Below are 19,892 nucleotides of genomic sequence, written 5' to 3'. Positions count from 1 at the left end.
ATCTTTAACTTATAATATTTTGATTTTAATATAACTTGGTGTGGATCTCTTTGGGTTCATCTTATTTGGCACTGTATGGGCTTCCTGGACCTGGATATTTGCTTTCTTCCCCTGATTAGGGAAGTTTTCAGCCATTATTTCTTCAAATACGTTATCTGCTCCCTTTTCTTCTCATCTCCTTTTGGGAACCCTATAACGCAAAGTGTTATTCTACTTTATGTTGTCTCATAGGTTCCTTAAGGTATCTTCACTTTTTAAAATTCGTTTTTCTTTTTGCTGCTCTGTCTGGGTCAGCTCCATTGCTTTGTCTTCCAGCTTGCCGATTTTTTTCTTTTGTTTCATCCAGTCAGCTGCTGAACCCTGTCACAGAGTTTTGTTTTGTTTTGCTTTGTTTTTTTTTTTTTTTTTTTCCAGTTTAGTTAGTGTATTCTTCAGCTCTGTGACTTCTGTTTGGTACTTTCTAATACTTTATCTCTTTGTTGAAATTCCCCCTGTGTTCACCCATTCTCCTCCCAAGTTCAGTGACATCTTTATGAACATTACTTCGAACTCTTTATCAAGGATTACTTATTACCATTTCACTAAGGTCTTTTTATGAGGTTTTGTCTTATTCTTTCATTTAGAACATGTTCCTTTTCCTCCTCATTTTACTTGACTCTCTGTATTTGTCTCTATAAAAATCAGGTGAGATAGCTATCTCTGCCAGTCTTGAGGGCCTTTTATGGGAGATGTCCTTTGCACCTCAGAAGGAGAGCCTGGTGCTCTAAGGGTATCCTCTGGGTTGTTGGAGCCTGCCAAAGCTGTGGTGGGGCTATGGCTGCAGCATGGGTTGGATGACGGGGCATTTACCTGGCTGGGCATGGCTGGGGTGTAGGGGTGGGTGAAGCATGCCCACTGGCTCTAGCAGGGTAGACGGGGAGTGCCAAAATGGCGCTTGCCAGTGCCAGCACTAGCAAGATAGAATGAGATTGCAAAAATGGCACCCATCGGTGCCATCTTCGCTTATGGTGTAAGCATTTTCAAACTGCTACTTTTGTGCTGGGTCCCAGGGTGAGTGAGACTGTGCACAAGTCTTTAGGAGCAAATCCCCCATTCTCTGTAGTTCTGTGGTCCTCCTGGATATAGTCCCCATTGATATACAAAGCCAGACATTTTGAGGGGTAAGCCCCCTGATACGAGACCCAAAGATTGAGGTGCTTGATGTGAAGCACAAACCCCACATTCCCCAGGGAAAAGTTCAGTATTATTGAGATCCCTCCTGATTGTGGGTTCCACACCTGGGGTAGAGTTTTTAGTGAGACCATGTTTCTGCCTCTGTTACCCATCTTGACGTGGTCCCGTTATCCTTTGTTTTGAAAGTGCTATTCATCCAGTTTTCAGGTCTTCTTTGGAGAAAAATATTTCATATATACTTATAAATTTACCATGTTTCTGGGGAGATGTGAGTTCAGGATCTTTCTCAGCTTCCATCTTGAACTGCCCTCTCACAATATTGTTTTAATAGTGATTCATTCATAAGAAAAAACAATCCTTAATATCGAATAATAGATTTTAGTTAACCTTTATTTTGGTAGAGAAACTATTGCACAATTGTTTAATGTTCCATTTCCAGTGTAAAAAATTGGGAGTAAAACAGTTAGGAGAGTTGAAAATAGAATGGTAGTTAAAGAAGAAACAGGCTCTCGGTGTACCTAGAGAGAAAGAGAGGAGAGTTTAAGGAAAGTTTCATTTAAAGCGATTTAGTTAGGGGAAATGTGAGCACATTTATGTGCTGAGGGCATGGAGCTAGTAGAGGAGTAGTTGAAATCATACCAGAGAGAAGCAAATCCAGTGTATATGAGAAAGAATGGAATCTTAAGCAAAGGTTTTTATATTTTATATACTACTAAGAATTTTTTAAATTATTAAAGTGGAGGACCAACACAAGGTTGTCGACTTTTATATTTGCCAAGTAAGAGCATTAAAAAATAAAAAAGACAAAGCCATCTAAACAATGGCTATTCACTATAACCATTATTTCATAAATAAAAGGTATTTAAACTCTAAATACAGAAAAGGTAGAATGTGAGCATTTAAGAAATTAAGCATAGTGTTCTCATTTCACGGAGGTCTGTTTATATGGACTCAGCTTTGGGGGTTAGTCCTAACTGAGTCCATATAAGCAGCTGTGTCTGCCCTGGTAGCCTGCGTTAAACCCACCAGAACAGGTTATCTCACACACCCCTTGGATGGTTGCATAATCCTGTTTCCTCCAGTGTAACGTTGGCTCTTCCTATGACTTGCTTCCCTTTGTCCCTATGGTCAATATAGGTAACCTTTGTCCTGGCTCCAGATTCCTCTCTCCAGGGGCAACCTAATAGATGGGACCTGTGGTACCCACTTCTACTTGTTTATTGAAACGCATGTATATCTGCTAAGGTTATCATTACTTTTTTGTCACCAACTCTGCTGATTGTAAATATTCAAAGTCACTTATCTCTTTCTGGTTAGTGTATCTTTCCTTTTGTTTTCACCTTATTCATCCCCTCTCCATTGCTCCTCTTAGAATTTTTTTGGCTGGGGAAATTTATTAGCACCTTGTTTCTGCTTCTCCAATTCTCATGGTAGGTGACCCTCGCCTTTACAAGGAACGGCAGATTTGGTTGCACACCTTACTGGCAGTCTTAGTGCTGCTCCTCTGAGCTTCATTTAGGCTCTTTCCTGCTTCACAATCTTTGGGGCGAAGTCCAGAGTTATTTATCTTCTCATATCTGTAAACGGGAAGCATGAGATTAATTAGAAAGTGCTTTGGGTCAAACAGACTCACGTATGACCTGCTCTGTTCTTTGTCCTTTGCTTGTCATGTGACTTACACAAGTGTCTTAAACTCTCCAAGTCTTATTTATTTTTAAAATGGAGAAAAGAACATCAGTCTTATAAGCTTATTCCAATGATTAAATATGAAAAATGTGTACGGAGCTTTGAGATGTCCTGGCACACGGCAGGGCTCAAGAAATGGTGGCAGTTATTATAACCCCTTTTCTTCCCCGCACTTCATAGAATTGGGCTGTCAAACATGGTAACTACTAGCTACATGTGGCCATTGAGCGCCTAAAATGTGTCTAGTCTCAGGTGAGATGTGCTATAACTATAAAATATACACCAGACTTTGAAGGCTTAGCATGACAAAATGAGAGTACAAAATTTTACTAATAATTTTTACATCAATTACATTTTGAAATGATAATATTTTGCATACACTGGATTAAATAAAATATGTTAATAAAATTAATTTCACCTATTTCTTTGTACATTAATTAATAAGGTCACCAGAAAATTCAAAACTACATATTGTCTTTGTCAGCTCTGGCTGCTATTACACAATACAATAGATTGGGTGGCTGAAATAATGGGTATCTATTTCTTATAGTTCTGGAGGCTCCAAAGTCCAATATCGAGGTGCTGGCAGAATTGGTTTGTAGTGAGGGTCCTCTTCCTGACTTGCAGACGGCCACCATTTTGCTGTATTTTAACATGGAGAGAGAGAGGGCCCTGGTCTCTTTCCCTTCTTATAAGGACACTAATTTCATGACCTCATCTAAAGCTAATTACCTCCAAAAGGCGCCACCTCCTAATACCATTATATTGGGGTTAGGGCTTCAAATTATGAATATTAGGGGGATGCAAACATTCTGTCAATGACACATATGTAGCTTGGACTGAAATATTGTAGAATCTTGATTTTTATCTGTAATATAGAAAAAGTTGAAAAATTGTTGTCTGGGAGCTTTAGAGATCACTCCTGGATATGATTCCATTGCCCACATGACATCACTGCTAAAGATGATGTCATGTTGTCTTTATCATTTATTTTGTCTTAAACTGCTGCTTTGTGTTGTTAATTGTTCTTTTCATGTTTATAGAAGATGAAAGAGGGCAAGTATGAGATAGGGAAGTATCACCTAGAAAAGATTGGTCAGATACCCCATTATATCCCCAAAGGGAGGTGAAATTATTACAGTTCAGGGCTGTCATTAGGAAATAAGAATCTGGTTGGTCAGCATATATATGGTAAATATTGGTTATTAAGGTATTTTGGGTGCAAGTAACAGAAACTTAATCATGAATAAGGGATTAGTTGGAATGATAGTGGTGAGTTCACAGGTTTGACAAAAGAACTGGACAACTGGGTGTTAGGAGAACAGGACATAGCGCAACACAAGAGTTCTGCAACCATCACCCACGGCCCACCTCACTGAGTACTGCTGTCACACAGTTCAACTATGTGTCTTCTGCTCTTGTGACTTTGTTCAACATTCAAATGACCAAGAGAGAAAAACTTGACTTTGTTTAGTTCAGGTCATGGGTCCACCCACTCCTTAGGCCATGGGGGTGGAATTCTGTATTGCCAGTTCCACAGTAACTGTAGGGATTAGGTTTGGGTGGTTCTCCAAAGAGAAGGGGTTGTGTCAAAGACAATGCTTTGTGTTCAGGAAATTCTGTTATCTTTTCCTCTTTCTGGACACATAGGTAAACCCTATTTCCTACCTTTTTCTTCAGTTAGCTTAAGGTCAATGGGATGCAGGTAGAAATGATGTTCCATGTCCAAGCCTGTATGGATATAAAATCTGCTTCAAGCTTAGAGGCTATATGTGTAAGAAATCAGGATCATAGGATGGAAGGATCCTGGAAGCCTGAGTCACCACTTAGAGTGACTATAGCAAGCTTACAACTTTCATCAGACTATTATGTACTTAAGAAATAAAACTTTATTGCTACATCTGAGATTTTGAGGCTGTTCGTTATAGTATAATTCATATAATTAAAATATAGGAGTATAATTTTACAAGAAGGGAAGGAAGGATGCTGGGAATACAATATATCATCCTGAGAAGAATCACAAGAACCAAGTACATGGAGACTGATATATAAAACATTGCCAACTTTATTAATATACAATGACAAACAATCATTTAGGGAACCAGGTGCTCAATCTTTTGCTCATTCTATTTTCTTCTGCATTTAAAGTATATGAGAAGCCAAATTATAATCACGTGTATACTTGATAACATGGATATACAAAGAATAAGGGGTGTTGATTTTATAATTATCATGGTCAGTCTTGTTTGGGTCATGTTTCTTAAAATGAAGTTCAAGAGCCCCTTGGACTACACTGCAGGATACTAGGGGGTATGAAAACCCCAGGATAAACTTGGCACAGCTTTCTATGGTACCAAAGATTTCGAAGGTACAATGTTAAATAACTGAATTGGTAATTTAAAATATCTTTACACTAAAACAGATGTTATTATTATAACATAATTATAACATATCTTTAACACAGATGTTATTAATTAGAATGCCAAAAATTGCATGAATTAAAAAACAGCATGAAGCCTCAAAGAAGTTTTGAGCTTGAGAGGGGTAGCTTCCAGCTCAGGGTGAGCAGTACAGCAGCCACATCAAGAGCATAGGCTTAGAGTTTGACACACCAGAGTTTTTAAGATCCAGGCTCTGCCACTTATTAGCTATGTGGCCTCGGACACACTTAACTTCTCTGAGCCTCAATTTCCTCAACAATGAAATGAAGGCAATAAAGATTCTTCCTCACAGAGTTGCAAGACTCAATGACCCAGAGCATAAAAAGCTGTTAGGACAGTAGCTGACACATGAAGGACACAATAAAGGGAAGTGGTTATTGTTGCTATGATTATTGCTATTCCTCCAGACCCTTCTCAGCTATTAACGAAAAGCCAGGAACTCATCATCGTGGTGCACCCATCTCTACAATGGGAACATACCTGTCACAGCCACTCTATTTTCCTGTTTCTGGGGCTGGCCAACCCTTCTTCTGATTGGTACATTATACCTTCAGAAATGTTATTAGTACCTCTAGGGAAGTTATGGCTGAAAGTGGCTAGCCCAGAATTTAACTTTGAATATCGAGGCATCATTGCATAATTCCATTCATCCCTGGTTTGAGACCTCAGGAGCCTATCTCATTTCAAGGTTCTCGGTGGTATCCTGCTGTAGCCCATGCATACTGCAGTACTGTAATCACCTTCTATTCTTTCACATCCAGCTTTCCTACATGAGGGGGAAGGAGATAAGAGGAGGGCATACATACTTCCAAATCCCAAAGTCAAGAAACAATTCTGTCACCTGTGACAGAGTGACTCCCTGTCCTACATTCTATCCCAGCTAAGGTGGCGATGTGAGTTTTGGAAAGGTCAGGGTCTTTGGGGCCAGGTAGATCAAGGGCAGTGGTTTAGCTTCATCATTTACTAGTGAGGGCACTGGAATTTGCCAGGTAGGTGATCCTATTTGACCTCTTTGACTTTCACCTTTCCAATTGACTAGTCTCCTAGGGTTGGCAAGGATTGAAAAAGACAACGATTAAGAAGCTCCTGGCCTGAATGGGACATATTAAATAAATGATACTTTCCTTTCCAAGAAAAAGTGGTTTTGGTGCTGTGCAAAGGCAGATACTGGCTCAGGGCTGGACAATGATTTCTGTGATCTTGGAGGATATATTTCTACTTAAAACTGAAATTCAGTTTTCCCTTTTGTATTTTCTTCAAAGTTGGAGCATGTGGAAATTTAAGTCTAATTTGTAGACTGGATGAGGAGAACAAGGGGAAGAAAGCAAAAAGAAGATAGCCAGTGAACCAGGGAGATAGTTCGGATTAAAGCAGCAAACGTTTCTCTGTGTATTCGTACACATACGTGTATGCATTTCTCTCTCCCTCTCTCTTTTACTCCTCCTTTCTTTTATCCTTTCCTTTCTATTAAGTGATCTCATTTTGGTTCCACTGTTTTTTTATTTTATTTTTTGACTAGGTTATATATCCACGTGGTTCAAAATTCAAAAGGTATAAAAAAGGATTCAGTGAAATCTTCTTCAGCTGCCAAATTCTTCTCCCTCCCTACAGGTGACCAATGTCAAGTTTCCTCTGTATCTTCCTAGAATATTGTTTATCACCTTTTTATACAAATGATCACAGAATGTACTATATTATTCTCTGAATCTTGCTTTTATCACTAAACAATCTTGAAGATTATTTCATACTCATACATGGAAAGCTCTTGCTCTTATTTTAGTTTTTATTAATTTTTAAATTTTTCAATTACAGTTGGCATTTTGTTAGTTTTCCTTAATTTGTTTTTAATTTTATTTTATGTATGTACCATTACTTATTTAACCAGCACCCTATTAAGGAACATTCAGGCTAGTTCTAATTTTTTGCTATTATAAGTATGCTGTAAAGTATAATCTTGTACATGTCATTTTGTAATTTCTGGGTAAAAAAGTATGTGCATTTGTAAATTGATAGATGTTGCCAAATAACTCCTCAGAAAAGTTGTACTAACACACATACTCATCTAAAAAGGTGATTACAGAGCATCAGACCCTTCTGAAAACACACACAAAGGAACCGAAGCACTTATAAAGGAAGTAATAGAGACAATTTGATCTAACTGTGACCATGGGCCAAGTGGATTGCTTGTTCCTTTTCTCTTGGATATCTCATATCTCATATAGTTGCTTAACTTTTCAATTCTAAAATGGAACGCACAATTAAAGATGCCTCCAATTTAGTTATTTAGTCGCATTTCAGATTGTCATAAACTCATGAAGTCAGTAGATTTCATGATGGATTTAATATGTGTTCTTTTTAAGGTTTCAAATTCCTCTATTAAATCTGCAGTCCTAGAACTTTTTCGTTTCTACTCCTTTATTTTCTTAAGCATCACTGAGAACACCAAATAACTTCTGTTTATGTGGGCTATATCTATCTATGTCTATACAGATAGATATTTACCATATTTGAAAGCAAAACTGAAAAAAATTGTTTATTAAAAGTGATTCCATTTTGTTAACAAACAACATTCTTATGAAAAATAATTACTTAAAAGTGAGAATAATATTGTTTTATATTGTTGCAAATCTGGCGTAATAGATGATAGCTGGTATGGTACCTTGAGGAACCCAATGGAACATTTTCCTGTGAAGTGGACTTCTGTGCTACAACACTTCCTCCCCTGTCTTGATATGAGATATGTCTGCTCTTTACCTTACTGTTGTAGAGCCCCATCTCCTATTTCCAGATGACGGGGAATGCCAAAGTTCATGGGCTTTCTGTGAACTGATATTCCAAGTCCAGCTCCAAACTTAGTGTTTAAATAGGCTAAAACTAGGATGGGTCTTTCTTTGCAATCACAGAATCCCTGATAGGTATCTTACAGAAGTCCAAGTGGATATGGCAGCTGTATTAGATTTGATGTAATGACCCAAAGGGCCATATTACAGTGTGCTTAGCGGGGCGTGGGTGGGGGGTGCCTAGGTTTCACAAGCTCAGCTTAGAATAACCAATTTCTAATGCCCAGTACTGACCATGACTCCATATACCTAGATCAGAGGCCAGCATGTTATCTAGGACATCTGGCTCTCTTCCCACTAGATCACCTTCGAGAGACTATGTTTATTGGATGAACAGGTAAGAGGTTAGAAGAGCTATGTTGGATATAGAGGCTAGTGCATGAGAAACACACAGGAATCAGGCTCGTGCCCCTAGCCAGAGCCATGTGTAATACAGAAGACCAGAGCTAAAGCCAGAACTGGAAAGGCGGCAACACCTATGCGTAAGATAAAAAGGCTGGTGACCTTTGACAGCCCTGCATGGGCAGATCAGCCAGGAAATGAGAGCTGCCCAACAGTGGAATTCTGTGCTAGCAGGAGGGAACGAGATGAGGTTTGTAATCCAGAGGACTGGTCTTACAGTTCATGGTAAGACTACTCAGGAGTAAGGAGCCTGGGGGTAGATATCATTTCAAAAAGAACAGTTCATTACTGTTTCTGTCCTCTGTGGTCTGCAAGTCTTTATGGCACTCATGGGTTGGGCAAGTAATATTACTCGATTTAACACATGAAGCAAATGAGGAAAACAAGCTCATTGACATTATGTGACTTGCCCAGTGGGAATAAAACCACACTCAGACCTTCAGACTCCTAATCTAGTGCTCTATCCACTCTTCCAAGGTGGGCTAGTGTGGGTGGGAGAAGCTAGAGATAGTGGAAGAAACAAAAGCTCAAGCTAAGCCATTGGAGGCTGAGGCCTTAGAGGGCAAAGAAGAGAAAACCAAAAAAATCAGGAGAAACACAGAGAAAGGAATCTGTTAGCAAATGTGGGTGTTGGTGGGAAGATTCATCCAAGTACCAAATTTGTGTAGGGACATGGGAAATCAGGTTAGAAAAGGGCCAGATAAATCATCTGGATGTGATGTGGTGTGTGATGAGGCATCACTGTGGTTTCATGAGAGCCAAAATAACAATGAAAGCAGGGCTTTAAGATTATTATGGCAGTGGGACAAGGCTGGAGTAGAAGAGTCTAGAAATGAGTAACCCAATTAGATGTGATTATGGTAATTCAGCTGTGAGGTACTAAGTCTTGGACTAAATTGGTGAAGAGTGGAAATGGCCAAGAATGAATCCACAGACAATAAAACAGATAATCCAGGACTTAATAACAAATTAGTTATGAGGACAAGAAGTATAGAGTTCAAAGCTGCTTCAAGCTCTGGGAGTCTAGAACAATAAAGGCCTCACTGGAACAGAAGATTGAAACCTTTATTGTAGAGATATTAGAATTGTTATGACAGTATCAGAGAAACAGATAAATAGTTTGAAACTTGAGATTACATCACAGCTGAAAAGCTAGAGGTCAATTTCCTTTATAAAATAAATTTTGAATCGCATGGATGAAAAAGGAAATAAGTTATATTAGCTAGCACATTTGCTATAATTATAAAAATTAAAATATAACTTTCTTTCATATTAATTTTATTAGTACTTATAAAACAAAAACAATATGAAAATATTTTCTTTTTCAAGATAGAGAAACTAAAATCTTTATAAAATATACATATCCACAATTGTTATAATGTATATCCTTGTATATACCTTGGACATTATAAAAGTGTTTAAGAATCACACCCTGTAAAAGTTGAAAGAAATATTTTCTCCAACCTTGGTCATATATTGTGACATTCAAGTACTTAATCCGCACTGTTGAAATAAAACGTCACTAGTGTACAGACCCAAAGGGATTTAACTTTCAAGGTCCCATAGATTCTTTTTTTGTGCAAGGTAAAGAACTGGGAGTGAGTTCCCTGAGTTAATTTGCCTCAGGTAGGTCAAGTAGTGGTTTACTTTCCACACTTTATCATGGAACTAAGAGAGGGGAGAAGGCCACAGAAACCCATCTTGGGCAGATCCCCTCCCCAGCACCCTTATTTATGTAGTGTGGCTCCTATATGAAGATTTCTAACTCTTGAGCTCCAAAATGCTGACTCTATAATGATCTAATTGCAAAATGATTCTTTTGCAATTCTAAACTCCAATATTGTGGATTAAGCCAAAGTTATGATTGTGTAAATTCCCTAAATAGACTTCATTTAGGATTTGCCAAGTGGGAAGCATTTGAGAAGACCAGTAAGCCAAAAATTCCCTCTTGGAACTACTAGAGAAGATCCTTTCTCACTAAGGCATAACCTCAGAGGTCGAGTTCCTTCTTACTTGGGAAGAACTGTGATGAAAGGGTGGGGAAGAGCCTATAATTTTTTAAATTTGCAGACTTAAGATAATAATAGATGCTAGGTCTGACAAAGTAAGAGTTGGAGACCATTATAGCCTCACCAACAAAGGGTTCATTGTGACAAAGAGTCATTTGCATGTACTCCCCACTTTCTGATTAACCTCCCAAGTGTTCCTAAATATTCAATTCTCTCTTTAACTGCAGAGTATTGGCCTGATGAAGTTCCAGATATAAAATCTGCTGTTTGAATTCACGATGTTTATATCAAGATACAGCACTGACATTGAATACCATATACTGATGTACTAGAATTTAACAGTGATTTTTTTCTTCTATTCCAGAAAACTACAAAAATCAACCAACCATTGGAATTCACGTCTTTACATTAAAAATATAACATGAAACATTATTACATATAATTCCATAAGGAAAAAAAAGACTATAAAAATAAGTTTAATAGGATTACTGTACTTTAAAAAGTTGTTTTACAAATATATATTCCAAAGTCCTCTCGGTATTTGGTTTGGAGGGTCTGGGAGGTATCTATCAGGGTGAACCATAAGAAATTATGATTTTTATAAGTTAAAAAGGTAAAATCTCGGCAATTACATATGGTTCTACCTAATAAAATCCTGAGAAAATTTTATTTGGCATTACACTATAGATTCAAAAGGAATATCTAGAAAATCACATTTCTAGTAAGGGGAAAACTCTTAAGAATGGAAATGTGCACATTGGACATACCAAGACTTTTCTCTTGCAATTTAAAGGCCTGAAATCTTAGAAAGTTTTAAAAAATCTAGTAGTTAAGAAAAACAAAAACTAAACCAGAGGACATTTAAAGTTATAGAGTGATAGTTGCAATTGCCAATGCCAATGAAAGAGAAAACTATTAGTCAAATTCGGTGATTTAAAGACTTTTTAAAAAGTTGACATATAAAAATTCTGGTATTAAAATAAAAAAAGGCACAAATATGGGTTGAAAGAATGATAATCATTTATAAAAGCCTTTAAAATAAGGCTAATCCATTTGTATTATTAACACCATTAAGAAGGCACCTATTCTAAGTTTCAGCTTTGGCCTCCAAAGTGGAATTACATTTCGAATAAATTTTCAATATAATACTAATCGTAGCAGCATTATTATCAGTTAGTTTCTTAGCCTCTCCACTGCTCTAAGAGCATCTAAAATTTCCTCCCTACCAATATTCCGTCAGTACCAAAAGTACACTTTGAAAAATTACATATATTTATACTAGAGTCATAAACTTTTTTGGTAGTGTTTCTTCAACTAATGAGCTGTCCTCTTACAAATGCCACCCAACAAAAAAATCAACCAAAATAAAAAAAAAATAATAATTGCTATACCAAAGAGACTGGCTATGCTTCACTAATTAAAGACATAACCATATTCAAAAATAGTACTTTAGTTATGAAATTTATTAAATATAATCAGTAAAGTAAATGCAGATTTTCCGGGTGTGTGAATGCATGGTGTGTCTGAACCGGGTGGCAGTGTACTTGAAAAAAAATATATACACATTTCGACAGTGATGCTTCATTTGGAACTCTGGCACCATTTACGAATGGCTGCTCCAGTACTACTGGCTACTACGCAGAGCGCGCCACCCACTGTCCACCATGTTGGTACATTATTAAGGAAAACGATCTGAAGGATAAAAGCAAAAACCACATCCATAGTCTTCATTATTGATACTGGCCCTGCCTTTTCTATTTGAAGGGCTTTGGTGAGAAACACCTGACCCCCCAGACCGAATAGCCCGATTAGGATGAGAAAGAGCCTGTCCAACCCACAGTATGGCAGACGCCATTCTCCTAGTATAAAGAGGACGATGACGCATTCCACGAGGCCGATGACTACATAATACCAAATGCTTAAAAAGTATTCCACAGATTTCCCCATTTTTCTGAGGATAATTAAAGTGAAGGCAGCAAACAGGGCATGTCCAACAGATGCCAAGGTGCCCTTCAGGTGATCTGAATAGTTTTCAACCATCCCGGCAGTGTTGGAACCGAACAAAAACGGCGGTCTCACAATTAGGATCACTCCGATGATGGCGAATGAGGTGAAGAGAGCATCCCAAAGGCTATATTTTTCCTTGAGAAATATCCAAGCAAATATAGATGTAAACACTGGACAGCTAAACGAGATTACTGTGGCATCAGCGAGGGATGTTGTCTGGAAAGCGTAGTATAAAAGGATCATGGCGGTAGAACCGAGGACTCCTCTGAGAAAGAGGAAGATTCGTTGACCTTTTGGGCCTATAAACCCAGTTCTGTAAATTCAAATGAAGGAATGCATATTAAGCAAACTAAGTATTTGTTTTTAAATTAGAATTTTTAAATATCATTTTAAAGTCCTAACTATCAAAAAATAAGGTAATAGCAAATTAATTCTATTTTATAATATAATAATTAAAACCACTATACATCTTTTAAAAATGTTTTCTAAGTTTGGCTGATATTAAAGTCTTCATAGTATAAGCAAAAAAAAAAATACAAGAGGATTACAGAAATAGTATAATTATAATTCAGTAAATATAGATTTTATATATATGCTTTTTATAATTTTATATATGCGAGCAAAAAAGACAAAAAGGAAAATATACTAAAATACTCATTGTGGTTATATCTTATTCTAGTTGTAGGTAATTTTCCTTCTTTAAATTTATTTTTCCCAAATTTTCTACAAAATATACAAGAAAATGTATTGTTTTTATAATAAATAAAATTTCAAGATTTAGGTGCCCCATATAAAAAAAAAAACTTGGTCCTGGATAGTGTACATTCCCAATCTTATAAATCTTTCTATAAAAGCTGAGGCAATGATAAAATTTGTTTTAGCCATTGAATGAGACAACTTTTCACTGTTCTCATTTAGAAAAGAGTTAAAACACACTGAAAAAGAAGCTGTAGAATTCGGATAAGTATAATAACTGTTACTCAAAGTTTTTTTAATTAAATATTTACTAGGCAGAGTATTATGTAAGTTTTTGGCTAGGTGCAGCTCACTGATCTGTGCCAGGCTGGACATCTTTAGGACAGCATCTAGGCCTGACATGGGGACCCAGGGTCCCCGGAGTTAGAAATGAAAGTGTGGTCATCTTTGATCCATACTTTAAGAAACAAAGAGTCTTCCTTGAGAGCGAAATATAAAATGGGTCAAAACAGATTAGTGCCAAGGATTTACAAAAATTCCTCTAGTGCCTTCCCCTGTCAATATTTTTATTCCAAAATGGGGAAGAGGATTATATTAGCATCCGTGGTCTGTTGCCATCCTTGGAAAGTCTTGCATAATTTCCTATAATATTGTGTCTTGTCCACACTTACATAGGAATTTCTGACAATATTAATCTTAGGAGAGTTTCACCTTTTTCACCGCATCCTCAGGATAAAGAGTGAAACTAGTCTAAGTGAATCTGCACTGTGTTATGGATACTTTGGTGGCAAGTGACTGAAACTTTTAATTTGGGGTTTAAGCGTCTTTGCCCAAAGAAAGGAGATACCAGGCAGCCGTCAGGAGCCCAAATGGTCTCTTCTCCCAGGGTTGTGTGTGTAGAAATTGTAATGGTGTGGGGGAAGCACAATTTTAACCTGAGGAGGGCATGTGGGAGTTCCATATGGAAGGAAAAGAGAGACTGGGTGGGGAGAGATAAGGAAGGATGGGGAGCAGATAGTTTTCATATACTGTTACGTTCTATACAAAGCGTTCTGATCTATAATACATTTCATTTGATCCTTGCAACACTAAGGCAGGGTAGAGAACAAAGAACATAATTTCCTCTGGTTTACAGATGAGGACACTGAACATGAAAGTAGGTAAAAAGTCCCTTCTCCAGATTACCTTTTCCCTTTCCCAAAGAACCCTACGGGGAAGACCTAAATATTATTACTGTAGCCTTCTGTCTGCCTTGGTAACAGAGCGACCTGTTCTACTTAATGAAACCTTTGACACTAGGAGACACTACCAGTTCCTCTTGTTTACTTTTTCCTTCCAAATACTAGTTATGCCAAAACAAAGAAGGAGGGTTGCACAAAATGCTCCCATTTACACAATGAATTATACAAGGAAAACTTGTTCTCAAAATGAAGGGTGGAGAATAACTGAATCTCTTTCTCCCTCTTTGTCGGGCACGTGGTTTGTGCTCATGAGCATCCTCTTTGGGTGGATGCTTGTGACTTTTCACTAATCAGAGCCAAGAGGTGTAGGAACTGGTAAAATCTATGAGAGGGATAAAGGAGATACTACAGAGTAAATTATTTGAGCAGGTCAAAAGATTTAAACATTTATTAATATAGTCTACTTAAGAAATACTTACTTTCTGTATATTAAGCAAGGGATAATGACTAGCAACTGGACCATACATCGGAATGCACTAATTTCTACAGCATGGATATCTTGCACTTTTTTAACAAATAAAGAGCCCACTGAGAAAAGGAAGGCAGACAATAATGTGTAAAACAAGCCCAGTCCAGGACAGGGTGCTTTCTTCTTGGCTTCTGAAAAAGATTAAATTCTGGTTAGTCCTTGTTTCCAAGTGTATGTTTTATCATTTTCACTTAGAAATTGAAAAAATGGGGGGGGGGGAGCAGTGTTAATGGCTCACAGGTGACAAATATTACCTTCTAAGCATCTCCATTTTCTGGCCCGGAAACATTTTCCCCAAGAATGAAAAACCATAGATGAAAGAAACAATTTAAACCTATTTTTTTTTTAAATGCAGTTTCATCCTAAAAATTAAAATTCTTTCAGCTCACTGAAGAATCATTCCTCACCTTTAAGTCAAAAAGAAGTAAAGTAAAATGCTTGCCAAGACAGTGAGAGAAATCTTTAGGAAATGCCTGTCAAGATGGCTAGAGAAAAATGCTTCCAAATGATATTTTATATCATCTCACTGGTGAACTGTGCTTTATGAAGAAAGTGCTCTGTTCTGGAAAGCAGTTCATAACTGTGTTCCATGGCTACATGTTGGTTATCATGCTAACCCTGAAGTACATTTTAAAAACATTTTAAAAATAGAATTGCCATCTAATACCAAACTCCTGGCTTGATCTGAATCAGGAAACTTGTGCTTTCTCCAGGCCGTCAAGTATTCAGCCTATTAATGACAGTCCGTATGTGCCTTAAACTTTTGTTTAGGTACTTCCTCTGTCTTAGTTGCCTAAGACAAGAATAGAACCTGCTTTCAGTCTCACCTCCTCGCATACAAAGAAGAGCAAAATGGAGCATGATTAGCACAGAACTCCCTAAAAAGCCACACATTGAGGAATATACTCTTTTTTTTTAACTAACACAAAAAAGGAGAACATAAGAAGGAAACACTACTGGCCCTCATCAGCTAAGAACACAGCAGAGCTGAAGGATGTGTGGGCACATGCAATTTGTAGTAAAATCAGGATTATTCCCATCTAGGAATTTATAATGTGTTATTCTACTGTAAAACAGTATTGCATAATCATGTGTTTTTAAATATCCTGCCCTTATAAATGCAAACACCAGGTAATATATTTCAACTTCCTGATATTAGCTAAATACCTTTGCCTACAAGCGACACTGCTAATTGGGACCAAAGTATGATGCACAGTCTTTCCAGTGGCCTTCTACAGCCTGACCTTTGTAGTAAAAAATACCATTCTGGTCAGAGGCCTCCACCTCTTCCTGTTCTAGGTACACAGCTGGAGAAAATGATTTAGATCTAGCAGTTGTTATATTACAGGTTATAAATTGTAAGCGCCAGATTCCTCCATGTTCTATTCTGTAATTATGTGGTCAGATATTGCAGAAACAAACTGCACATACCCACTCAGCCCATGAGAAGGAAGCTTTAGAAGACTTCAAAGTTAAGCACCACTGAACACACATCTTGGCTGTGGTCAGCTTTAGAATTCAGCTTCTGAAATTTCAGAATTCAGGTCCAAATGAAATAGTTTTTCTTAAAAGAAACCCAACTCATACATAGAACCTACACCCTCAGACAGAACAGGGAGATCAAGGACAGAAAACATCTCCCTGGTCTATTATTTGAGGATCTTCTCCAACCTAAACTTCTTAATTTTTCTCCAGGAATATTTTAACTTAACATGATATTTTAACTCTTTGAAAACTTAATTTCACACTCGTGGCACTGATTATCTTTTTCTTAAAACACATACACTCAATAGTTTCTTATCTATAAAGCCTATGCTTCCTGACTGGGATAGGACAGTTGTTACAAGGCCTAACTGAACTTGATTATTTGTTAATGAGGGTGAGAACTAGCTCTACACAGGCAAACCTCAATCTCTTACTGAATAATAATTTTGGTTCCATCAATGGAGATGAGCAAGAGAGTAGCATAATGCTTATGTAATGTGCTTCCATGTTCATATCCCACTACAAGCATATCTAGTCATTTGGTATTATAAATTATTCAAATTTAGTAAGCAGTCATAGTACAATTTCCTGAAAACAGAAAAGTTGCTCAGTTTATCTAACCTCTGCTTTAAACTGGTGGTGGTTCACCATCCTGGCTGGGGATTAGAATAAACTAGTCACTTTTTAAACTTCAGTTCTCAAGCCCTACCCCAGACCCACTGAAACAGGATCTCTGTAACCACAGAAAGCTCCACTGGTGTGAGAACCACTGCTATAAAGCTCACTCCTTCCAGCGGAATATGAGGCATAGACCTAAAACAACCTCTTCTTGCTTCAGTCTGAGATTCACACTGTCCCTCAAGAAAACAAACAGATGTCTTAGGATAGCTGTATGTTGTCTGTGAAGGTTATCCAAAAATCTAAGAAAAATGGGTACATTTCAACCTGAACTTGAAAATGAGCTTTGTTGAACTAGTCAGTTGGATCAAGAGGTTAAAATGATACTATCACAAAGTTCAGTGACAACAGTATGGTTTAAGGGTTTCTATGGCAATCCTGTTTTCAGAATATTATCTGGTCACCTTATAAAAACTATTATTAAGTCTTATTGTTGACAACTTCAATCTTTGAAGCTAAAACACCCCACAAGATTCTTATGTGCAATCCCTTACATGGGTTTGTCATTTTGCCACATGCTGCCTGAATAAGCAGTACTCCTCTTCAACTCACAAGGGGGGAACTTTTAAGAGTTTGCAACGACTGACTCAACATTTCATCAGAACGACATTCAGGGTGATAAGGTGAGAAACTGACCTTTTCAAAGGCTGGTCACATCTGGTCAACTCAGCTTGGGGTAACCCCTGCTCTAGAGGCTCTGGCCCATGCATAAGTGATTAGAAGTCTGATTGTTCTGTTAGCATTTAGATAAAAATGGAGCAAGAATTATCTTCCTGGGGAAAGTGCATACAGGGAGGAAAGAGGGTGAGGTGGGGTTAGAGGCATAGAAATACCATCATTCTTAAGGTAGGCGACCCAGAGGATGAGGCTGTGCAGACTGTAATCTTGTCTTGAAAGGACATTTGCCTATTTCTCTCTTCTTCCAGAAGCTGCTCCAAGTTTAAAGATAACCGTGCTTGTAGCTAGTACAAAGGGTCCTCGGCTGGGTTCTGGAAACCTGGTGCTGCCCGGACCTGTGCCCTGTCTCACCCACTCCCACCACAGATCTTCGGAAAAACAAAACAAACAAAAAAACCTAAAGCTTTCACCTTCCTGGGCCTCACTTTCCTCATCTGTCAAAAGAATGGGTTGAACAAAATCAAGGGTTTTTCACACAGGGTCCTTGAACCTCTTAACCATGGATGTAAGACTGTGTGTCTCTGCCTTCTTTTGCATCCGTTGCTAAAAAGTCCTCTGAACCCAAAAAAGTTCAAGAACCAGTGGTCCCACACTCAACTCTGCCTTTCCAAGATTCTAACATTTGGGACAAACATTTTTTTTTTTTTTTTTTTTTTGGACTCTATGTTTTTAAACTTCCTCTTCGGGGAACACGTTTACCACCGATACCAGCTTTCATGGTTAGCTTCCTCCCAACCACGGTCGGCTGAGCGATGGCCTTTCTCCGTGACCCCTACAACCTCCAACCTCAAGTCGGGCGCGCCGAACTGCAATCTGACTCCACAGTCTTGCCCGCAACACTTTATTATAGAAACAGTTTAAGAATCCCAAAAAGGTTCTAAACACAATCAGAAACTTTCTCTGGACTTTGCGCCGGCGCGGGTACAGGAGACTTCTGTTTTACTGCCCCCCCAGGTGACAGATTCAGTGATTTCTTGAGCTTGGGCAGAGTGCGGATGGAGGGCGCGATCCTCAGTGTTCCCCCGGCCTGCAGCTGCCGGGCTCCCCGCGCTGGCACCCGCCCACCTTCCCCCCAAGGGCGAAACCCGCGCCCGGGTCTGCACCCCGCACTCACCCGGCTGCACGCGAGAGCCGCACGGCGAGGAGCGGCACGGCCAGCACCACCCGGGGTCGGGAGTTTCCGCTGTCTCCGCGGCCGCCGGCTCCTCGCTCGCGCCGGGGGGCGTGTCGTCTGTTAGCGGCAGCCCGGGCTCCTGAAGCTCCGCGGACCCGGGGCTCTCCAAGGGCCACATCGCGGAGCCGGCGATTTCCACGCGGCCGTCGCGGCGTCTGGCGCCGGCAGCGGCGGCTCTGCTGCCAGGCTCTTCCGGCCGCCGGCGGCGACCGCGGCGCGCATGCGCGCACGGGCCTCTTGGCCCCCCGCTCCCCCGCCCCCCCCCACGCCCGCCCACTCCCAGGGATGGGGCTCGTCCTCCGTTGCCCTCTTACCTTCAGCTCCCCGAGCCTCCGCGCAGCCAGGGGCCTGACGCCTCTCTTGTCAGGTTGCGGTGGCCACAAGTGGCTCGAAGGCATCCACCCCTCTGCTGCGGTCCTGCTAGACTGACCAGCGGTTTGTAGTCATCTTCTCCAAGGCATACTGGACCTCTTTCTTTCATTGCAAAGAGAGAGGTCTTGTGGCATTCTCTTGAAACAGACCTTCAGGAGGTTAGGCGGGTATACTTTTATTTATTGATGTGACACTGTATTCAGCACTTCTGGGATACTCTGGAGACCTTGCCAAGCACTCTGCCTATCTTTGAAGGATCAAGAGTTCCCCACCCCCCTCCGTTGTCTCATAGCCCCTTATCCAAGGAGGGAAGAATTTTATTATTTTTGGGTTAAAAAAAAAAAAAGATTGGCACATAACCATAGGGAAATATGTCTATAAGACTGGAGTGGAACCCATTTATATGTTCTTTGTAACAATAGGCATTCATTATTGGTCTTCTTTCCTTCCTTCCTTGTTTTTAATTGAGATATCCTAATTTGGTTAGATGGAAGATTCCAATAATCTGATGTAATTACACCGGTAAAATCAAAGATATATG

General features: G+C 39.1%; 1 protein-coding gene across 3 annotated transcripts; it reads right to left on the bottom strand.

The window, feature by feature from the left end:
- Nucleotides 1-371: 371 nt before the first annotated feature.
- On the bottom strand, nucleotides 372-19,178 carry SLC35G1 (solute carrier family 35 member G1). 3 transcript variants are annotated; one of them, XR_004951402.1, is made up of 3 exons: nucleotides 18,920-19,054; nucleotides 2,651-2,750; nucleotides 372-1,691 (listed from the first exon to the last, which is right to left on the bottom strand). XR_004951402.1 is itself a non-coding variant. In XM_016164267.2 (3 exons), the coding sequence occupies exons 1-3, from the start codon at nucleotides 19,095-19,097 to the stop codon at nucleotides 12,133-12,135; spliced, it is 1,098 nt and encodes a 365-aa protein (XP_016019753.1). In that variant the 5' UTR covers nucleotides 19,098-19,178; the 3' UTR covers nucleotides 9,591-12,132. The 3 variants fall into 3 exon arrangements, 2 of the variants coding, with proteins under 2 accessions (XP_016019753.1, XP_036078788.1); XM_016164267.2 differs by lacking the exons at nucleotides 372-1,691; nucleotides 2,651-2,750 and adding exons at nucleotides 9,591-12,871; nucleotides 14,915-15,095 and having other exon boundaries at nucleotides 18,920-19,178; XM_036222895.1 differs by lacking the exons at nucleotides 372-1,691; nucleotides 2,651-2,750 and adding exons at nucleotides 9,591-12,871; nucleotides 14,915-15,092 and having other exon boundaries at nucleotides 18,920-19,178.
- Between the last annotated feature and the right edge of the window lie 714 nt (nucleotides 19,179-19,892).

The sequence above is a fragment of the Rousettus aegyptiacus genome, unplaced genomic scaffold (genome assembly GCF_014176215.1).
Source record: "Rousettus aegyptiacus isolate mRouAeg1 unplaced genomic scaffold, mRouAeg1.p scaffold_m13_p_6, whole genome shotgun sequence".
Taxonomy (NCBI): Eukaryota; Metazoa; Chordata; class Mammalia; order Chiroptera; family Pteropodidae; genus Rousettus; species Rousettus aegyptiacus.
This window is presented reverse-complemented; position numbering and strand designations above follow the sequence as displayed.